This window comes from Geospiza fortis, unplaced genomic scaffold (genome assembly GCF_000277835.1).
Source record: "Geospiza fortis unplaced genomic scaffold, GeoFor_1.0 scaffold11, whole genome shotgun sequence".
Lineage (NCBI taxonomy): Eukaryota > Metazoa > Chordata > Aves > Passeriformes > Thraupidae > Geospiza > Geospiza fortis.
In genome coordinates this window covers 13,192,850-13,201,716 of record NW_005054304.1, presented here as the reverse complement: position 1 = coordinate 13,201,716, position 8,867 = coordinate 13,192,850, and the positions used below count along the sequence as shown (strand labels likewise).

The following is an 8,867-nucleotide window of genomic DNA, read 5'->3' as shown; positions in this document are numbered from 1 at the left end:
CCGCTGCCACCGCCAGGGCCGCCATGGTCCCCGCGGCCCCGCCCGTGCGCCCGCCCGCGGGGAGGGGCCTCAGGGCAGCGCCGCGGAGCGCTCCGTGTCCCCTGTGCCGTGTGCCCTTAGCCATGCCTCCTGTGCCCTGTCTCCTCTGCCGTGTCCCCTCTGCCCTGTGCCCTGTCCCCTCAGCCCTGTCCGCTGTGCCGTGCGCGGCCCTCCGAACCGGGCAGCGACAAGCGGGGCGTGCCCCGGTACCTGCCAGCTCGGCGCTGCCCCCGGAGGTACCGAAGTTTGTGACGATGTTGGGCGGGAAGGAAACTGACCCGGCCGTGTTTGTACGTGAGTGGCTCTCATGACATCGCCAAAAGTGCAAGGCGAGGTTGTGAAGCGGAGCGAAATGAAAGTGTATCTGTTAAACGGTAAAAGTCCAGTCTTGATTTGTTCAAAAGAAAAATCAGACCAGAATGAACTTGCTTACTAAGCACCGTGTTTGGTTTTCAGAATTTTAAGAAAAATTTATATCTAAATGATAGAAGCTTCACAGATTAACTGAATTGGAACAATGTGAAAATTGTTTTAATTTTTGTAATGAAAACTCTGTGTGATGTTGCATGGCATCCCTCAGAAAACAGTAATATTTGGCTTCAGGGCTAAAGTTAAATGTAAAGAAGAACCAGAAATGGAAAGAGAACCGAGAGACTTTCAGAACAGACAGGGTATAAGACACACATTCTACTATTTTTTTGGTGTGTTTTTTTTTTTTTAAACCTCAGCATTTAATGTAATGTGTACTTACTAATGAAATTGATGGGAAAAGTTCTTCACGCGAAAATCAAGTCAAACAAAAGAGGGAGCTCTTTGTACATCTGTCCAGCGTTTTCCTTTATAGGCTTTCTTTAGCAAGACCCTGATTCAGCAAAATAATTTCTGTGTAGGAATGTACTAAAATGCTTTCCTAAATAGCAAATTTTTTTGAGGATATGTGTGTTTCTTAAGAGAAGGAATTCATACCCTTATTTTAGTTATTTCGATGACTGATGATGTCTTTACATGACAGAGTCATGCTGATGTGGGGTTTTTACAAGTCTGGAAGATGAAAAAAAGTCAATGAAAATGTAAAAATTGTTGTTGTCAGACTGTGCTGAATTATAGAAGAAATAGCACCACAACAACTGTGTTGTGTGAACATATGCAATTTATTCAGCAGGATAATCTAGAGAAATAAAATGAAATAGATATTGAAAGTATTTGTTACTAGAATACAGTGAAAAATGTTCTAAAGCTATTGATCATTTTCATACAACTGGCTGGAGCTATGTGAGCTTTGTGTTGAGGGTACCAATCCACAAATCAAATTCTACTGCTTCAAAAAGAATTTGTGCACACTTTTTGTGAGCAGCTCTTGCTGAATGGGAAGGTATTGTGTATAGCCTGATGTTTTCTTTATGACAGCAAGAAGTCTAACTTTGTATGTGCTACATGGTTTTGTAGAATTAAATCTATGTGTATAAGGTAACTACCAAGATTTATTATTTGAGTAATTGTTGCATTACGACAAATCTCATGGTCATAGCCAATCTGTTGATTAATAGATGGGCTGAAGTCTTCTTCTGCATATTTCTGTGAAGTTCACTTGCCAATGCAATCATTTTCCAACCACTGCTTCCAGTATCATTATCACTTTTAGCTAAATAAACAACAGCAACTGAAATTCAGTGTGAAAAGTGGAAAAAATAATATTACAAGAAAAAATATTTTAATGTCTGCTTTTATTAGAGACCTTTGCAGTGGACTTGTGCCTGTAAAATTCTCTTCCCACAGGCTCTGCAAAAATGTGACATTCAGAGAGTGTTAAGAATTTTCAAAATACATTCCTTGAAGATTTGTACTGATTGTTGCTAAGTTATGTGACAGCTGATTGTGGAAAATGACTATTTTTGCATAGGTGATATGAAGGAAGCATTGAATTTTCTGAGCTTCATATATTGTACCGTGAAATGAGGCCCCTTGATACATGGTGGCTAATCCAGTCATAATAGCTGGCAACTTGTGTGTACACACCAGGGTGACCAGCCTCGCCACAGTTCTCACCCCAGCTCACAATGCCCCACACATAGGCCACGTCTTCTGCATCAAAGCACACCAGGGGCCCTCCTGAATCACCTTTACAGCTGTCCGTGGAGCCATCGTAAGTACCTGAAGAGGAAATAAAAAGGAAAGGTAAGTTAAGGTACAAGCTGGCACACGAGGCAGAGCTCAGGAAATTTTTTCAGGTCTGTGTCACTTCCTGACAGGTGTTTGTCTAATGGTCAGCAGTAAAGAAGACTCTGAACCTCTTCAAGTCTGTTACTTCTCATTTCAAGTGCAGGGCTTCTCTGTATACTTGTGGCTGGCCCAAATTCTCATTTGCTTTTTCATCAGTCTTGTTTTATGCAGTGCAATAGAGAGGAATTCAGCCACATTCCCTACTGTAAAAAGTAGCCCATAAAAATGGAATGAGGTATAAAGATTTGTGCACTGATTCCTTTGGAAGTGAAGATACCATAATGTGTGTATGCCTTTTTGTCTGCCTTTGGTGTCCTCTCTACCCAGTAATCCGTGGTCCACTTTCATCTGTTCCATTATTCTCTTTACCAGCTTTGTGAAAGCAGGTGGACAGGTACAAGAAGGACAGCAGATGAATCCTGGGATGGGGGGGAGAGCAGCTGTCTCTAAGTTCCCTCACTGCATGGTTGGTCTCAGTGAGGAACCTTTAGAAACACCAGGTAGTGCAGCAGCTTTGAGGCACAGGTGTGCAGGATCCAGTGCCCTTTGTGCTTCACTGTTCACAAACCTACTCATTTGCAGGTCAACAAACACAACATTCATGAAAAACAAGAATCAAGATGGATGTGATATAAGCAGAAATGTTGCTACAGAGCTAGAATATGATTTATGGTTTTTCCTATATACTTAGTAAAAGTTAATTAATTTCTAACACCCTTACTACACTTTCCTGCTTGACTGACTGTCCTAGTATGAAGGAAGCACAAAGCACAAGTCCCCAAGATTTAAAAAGCTCTTTCTTGAATCTGTACCTTACTGAGAGTTATGTAAATTGTTCAGAGTTAAGATTACTAATCCTATGAAACAAGAATTTATTGCCTTTAATCAGTTTAATTAATACTTGCTTGTATTACTAACTCCTGTGAATACCAGCCATTTATTTTAAAGTTTTTATTTGCATCCCCTTTCTGAATGTGTCTCATGTGGTACTGTCATTGTCGCCTCATGGTAAAATATGATGACTTGAAATATATTGAAGAAAAGGGAGACAAGTTTTAGAACTGGTGCAGTAAATAAACCCAGTATCTTACAGATGACATTCTAAATTTATCAAAAATTATTTTGCTTTTATATCTGATTTTAATTTTCTTGTTGAGTAGTTTGTTTTAAGATTGCCTTCACTTTTTGATTTAATAAACAGTTGAAACTATCTGCCCTGTGAGTTGAATACTCACTGCTCTTTTAGTCATGTATTTGGCAACACTTTTTGTCACTTAAGAAGCAATAAATGTGTATTAAAAATCCTCATTTTAATACTAGGGTGACAACCAGTTTCCTGGACAGACTAATCTAAGTTTGAAAAGTTAATTGTATTTTCCTGGCATGCAGTGTGGTAGAGGCAGATGTCTAAGCAGATGAACAGTTATATTCTACTCAACAGGGGTGTGAGTTCTAGGACAGGCATTTGCTTAAATATGTTGCTGAATCAGAATCAAATAAATTAAAGGCAGGAGGTTCAGTAGGCTGTAAAGGGCTTTTGTATTTAGAAAACATAACTCAAATTACATGCAAAAATTTGCCCAAATAATCACAGAAACTCGTCATGCTGTCATCTGAACTCTGTTTACAAATAAGTGTATAATGGTGGATGCCATGGACTTGGTGGCTGGCATGTAGCCAACAGTGATATTGTGGTAGTTCATTTATTGTCCTTCTTAAGTCTAGAAGATTCCCAGCCAGTAGGTCTGGCCTAAACTGAGAGCTTGATGGTAGAGAAATTATAGTAAGAAAATTGATGCTTACCTGCACATGCCATTTTTTTAAAAAATCGTCCTGGATACAACTCAGAACAATTGTGAAATAAATTAACATTTCCCCACTTGAGGATAAATTGTTTTGTGTACCCTAGAAAAAAAAAATCAAAATTTAAAATTACAAGTACACATCAGACACATTTAATATAATAATTTGAAAGTTAGTTATTTACTTATTTACATAATATTATCTTCAGTATTATAAACCAGAAACCTTAAACTGCCACTAATATTTACCCCGTATGAATTACAGTGCATTGGCCATATATTTCAAAATAAAAGCAGAGTGGTTTAATTGCAGTGTAAACTACAATGCTTTCATTTTGTGACATTTTCACTCTTTCCATTTCCTTGTGTTCCTCAGGGCTTTTTTCCTGTGTTTTCCATATGAAGGTTTCCAGGACCTTGGAAATGGGTACATTCTTTTTTGTGAACTGGAGATGTGACTGTGATTCATCCTTATTACCTTTTTTCCAACTCTGCTCTATCTTTATGGAGCAGTTACTGAAGATATGGGTGACCTATGTATTCACAAGTCTAAAGAGTTTTGTTCTCTGTCTGTTTGCTAGCAATTCCCAACTTTGCATTTGCTGGGTGGATAACTACTGAGTATGGAGAGGAGAAACCTCCCAGCCAGTATGTGGTAGCTCCAACACCACGCTGTAACACTGTTATACAAAACAAATGCTTCCCAAATCTTTGAAAGTATGATTATATTTGTCTCTGTGCAAGCTTCTCTGGGCTGAACCCAAGCATGGCAGAGACAGGATGTGCTGAGTTTCATGACTGCTGGCTGCAGCTCAGATCCTGTTGGGAAGGGGACAGAGGACAGCCTGTGACTATGGGCCCCTCTGAGCTACCAAACAACATCTGTTACATGTCCTTAACAGGTCTCCACAGCTGACAGAACTATTAGATGGACAAAAGGAAAATTTCTTACTTCCAGGGTAGTTTTCATCCAGGTGTGTCCTCTATATGAATCTACAAAGTAGCTGAAACAGCAGAGGAAGCAGTGCAGAAAAGAGAACCCAACAGTGATACCTGAGTGCCAAACCACAGCCTACATTTTCTGTACTCAGCCTCTTCTGAGTACTTTGTGCACAACTGTTTTTCAGCCTTTTCAAAATGAAAGCTCACCACAATTAGGAAATGAGTTATACAAATAATACATTCCTGAAGTGAGCACTAAAGCAAATACCTTTCTCTAGTCCCCATCCAGAAATTTTGCATCTGTCACCAGTCTTAAACATATACTCTGACCAGGGGACACAGGCAGGTATGCTGCTCTCTTCCAGGGTGCATTCTCCGAGCGCAGAACCTTTCAGCTCCAGCAGAGCAATGTCATTTTCATACGTTGAGGCATTGTAGTTTTCATGAATTATCACTTGGTTTAGTTTGAAAGTATTTGTCTCTTTGTCATACGCTATTGTGTTCAACATTCCAACCCAGACAAGGTAGAGATGGACCCGATTTGCCCTGGAAAAAAACAGTGAAATAAACACAAGCCTTACATTTGGTTTAAAGCTGTAAAGTGTTGCATTTTATTGAAGTTTCTACAGAATAAAAATCCATATTAGATACATATATTTTCTTTCTGGACTTAATGCCCAGGTTTTTCTGAAGTGTAGCAAATTCAAGGCAGATGACACATGGTGAGTACTGCAACTAATACAGAAAATGATGTTAAAGTCAGGCTCTGTTTAGTGTTGTGACAAACAGAAAGCAGGTATTTTTGCTACTCTGGTAAAAGGTGAGCAGATGTGGATGGGACTGGCAAATCTTACACATCTGCTCTTGGCTTGTTCTGGGGAGTATATAACCTCAGGGACATTCTCTGGGAACAGATCCTGGACTTCCACAAGGTAGAGATGGTGAAGAGATCTGTTGTATTTAACTTCAAGCAGAGTGGTTACAATGAACCTTTCCTGCCTGCTGCTATCTGACTGAAGTATGCCATGTCTCTTCAAACTCATAGTTAACTTTTTATCTTTCTATTCACTGCCAAAACGCTCTGTTTTCTCTGAATCTTCCTCATCCTTAATGTGGGTGAGTCAGTGTTTTAAACTGATCTATTCAACAGACAAATGGAAATTACAAACACGTAGCTGAGAAGGGCAGTAGTATCCAAATCAATTTTTCTGCCTCGCAGAAAGAATTTCAGAATGAATTGTTTTTACCTGACACAGTGAGCAGCAGTCAGAACCCAACAGCCACCAATATAAACCCCTCCACAGTACACTGTGGAACCTTCATTGCTGGTGTCTTTAATTGCCACTTGCCAAGGAAATTCACCCTATTCAATCAACAAACACAAACAGTGAGAAATCATTACAATTGTACAACTTCTAGTGCATAAAGGGAAAAACATCTGATTTTAATAAAAGATGTGCTCTCCAGAAGTTGTAAACTGGGCTCCATCAGATACAAAGGATATATATACAAAAATTCAGCAATTTTATTTAATATTCTGACTTTGTGCAATATATCTTTACCTCCAGCTTTTAGTCATGAAACTCCTTGTAGTCAGAAAAACAGATGGAGGACCTCACATGGTTTGAATACATTTTTGTTATATTCTGTTTCAAAGCCACAACATTTAATTCCATTATGCCAGAATTGTTATTTTTGGCTGTAGTATTAATAATTTCTCTGAGTAATTGTCAGTGTCTACTTGTACTTCAATGCTTAATTTTGTAAGTCCATATTTTACTTTATAAACTGTGCTTCTCTTTACTTACATTCAGTGCAATGCCACTACTGCTGCAAAACATGCATAAGCATTGTAGCTGATTTTGTTATTTCCATAACTTTAACAGAAGGAAAATAATGCTATTTAAATCAATGCTGAATGAACTCATATCTGGTAAAGTTTTTTTTACCTTTCCAGCAATCTCTCCACCTACAATTCTTTTCCGTCGAGTTAGTGTGTGATTCCTAACACCACAGTGCGCTTGGGGAAGAAGTGTCTTTATCATTTTTCTTTCTTTAACAAAAAGGAAAAATATATTTCAGAATTCAGGTATACATTCTTGCTAAAATTTGAGTGCTGTGAATATGCCAGTAGCTGAAATAGCAGGAAAACAAAGACCAAAAATATTGGCATCTGTTTTTGCTTTCAAAATTGCTTGTGTCTGAGCATCACATCACTTCTCTCCATTTTTCAATGCTGCGTGCAAATTATTCAGGCAAATAATTTTAAGGATGTTCCCCTAGGTTTGCTGAGAGTTTACCTCAGCTGAGAGTTTACCAGTTGCCAAAACATGCAGATGTAGGTCCTCAGCTAGGATGAATTATTATGGCATTCCTTAAGTCAGTGAAAACTGAGACAAACAGTAAGTCCCAGAGTGTATATTAGTAAATTACAAAGTCAGAATATCTGAGTGTTCTAGCCAGCTACCAGCTGGCTGGTAGCTAGAAAGTCACTAACAAGAGGGTATGCTGGTGATTTTGGAGGGCTAATTACACTTACCTTTATCCATACTGTTATTTTCAGCACCTTCTTCTTTGCCTGTAGTATTAACAAAATATTTAAATTATCGGCAAACATTTACTTGAGTATATGTGTGTGTGCCACAATGATGGAACGCATTTTAAATGCATAAGGGCATACTGTTCTCATGGAGAGCAATACTCTCCAGCCTGGTGTCCGCTCTTTCCTCTCCCCCTCCTTTTCCCCCTCCTTTTCCCCTTTCCCTTCCTGCCAGGCACTGTTTGGCTGCCTCAGCCTACAAATGACCAGCAGCCAGCAGATACTCATTCGTAACTACACAACATCTACTCACTCTCCAAGCCTAGGGACTCCTTCTGCCAGGGAACCCTGAGAAACTGCCCCTTTTTTGTTTGTGATCTCTGGGGAGATGTCCCATTCTCCTCCACCAGAAACAACCAAAATTTTTTCTCCTGTCCTGCTGACCTTTTGAAACTTTCTAAAACTCAAAGGAGCATTAAGTAACAGGTTTTTATTTGGTCTTTTCCCCCGAATTTAGATTATGCTGATGGGTACTGTGTTCCTCCTTTAATAGGGTAAGGGAGGATATTCAACATGAGAGGTAAATTAAATGCTTGGTGAATCTGGTTTGTCAGCTTTTATTCAAACAAAGTGCCCATTGAATTCAGTCCCTATATGGGGGCCGAGCATTGTGTCTCTTCTCATGTCACTGACAGTAATGTTTACATTTGGAGTTCAGTTTACCTGTACTAATTACCATTTACCAGTAGTTTTTACTTTTTTGGCCTTAGACTTTGTCTCTCTTGAGAGCAAGAAAAACATTCTAATTTTCAAACAAAACATTATCTTTTCAACAGAGAGGGGAGAAGCACAGAAGAATTATTATGTTGACAAACTTGTCGAATTCCTCATTTGTGAGGAAAGTATTCCTATTTCTTATACTTTCTTAGGGGATACCAGTTTGATAGCTGGCCACATAAAGAAAAGACATAATCTGCCTTAAGCTTCCCAAAACATCATCTGTTTCTTCCTTCCTTTAGTTTTTTTGTCAGGCCTTTCCAGAAAGAAAGGAGAGAAAATTCTATGACCTTTTCTTCCTACTATGCATAACATAATCTAGGGAAGATTGATTCTTGCATAATAAATAAAAGTAATATTCATTGTGTGGCCTCTAGTTAAAATTGAACCGAGTGAAAGAAACAAAAACATCTTTCAGAAGACCTGCACAGATAGCTCCAGCTTCATCCTCTCCTGTGAGGCAGTCAATTTCTTTGTTGCAGACACTCTTATTTGGAATACAGATGTTTGACCGGCAGTGGAAACTGTTTTCTCTGCACTCTGTAACA

At 39.1% G+C, this 8,867-nt stretch overlaps 1 protein-coding gene across 1 annotated transcript in view; it reads right to left on the bottom strand.

Moving 5' to 3' along the window:
- Positions 1-1,746: 1,746 nt before the first annotated feature.
- The window catches only part of CFI (complement factor I), a 14,502-nt gene continuing 7,381 nt past the window's right edge, over positions 1,747-8,867 (bottom strand). The window contains exons 6-12 of the mRNA XM_005418160.2: positions 8,743-8,859; positions 7,543-7,581; positions 6,953-7,056; positions 6,251-6,366; positions 5,272-5,549; positions 4,063-4,164; positions 1,747-2,190 (exon numbers count right to left, since the gene is read on the bottom strand). Coding sequence (XP_005418217.1) covers positions 1,973-2,190; positions 4,063-4,164; positions 5,272-5,549; positions 6,251-6,366; positions 6,953-7,056; positions 7,543-7,581; positions 8,743-8,859 — 974 coding nt within the window. The 3' untranslated portion in view covers positions 1,747-1,972. The remainder of the gene's footprint in view (positions 2,191-4,062; positions 4,165-5,271; positions 5,550-6,250; positions 6,367-6,952; positions 7,057-7,542; positions 7,582-8,742; positions 8,860-8,867) is intronic.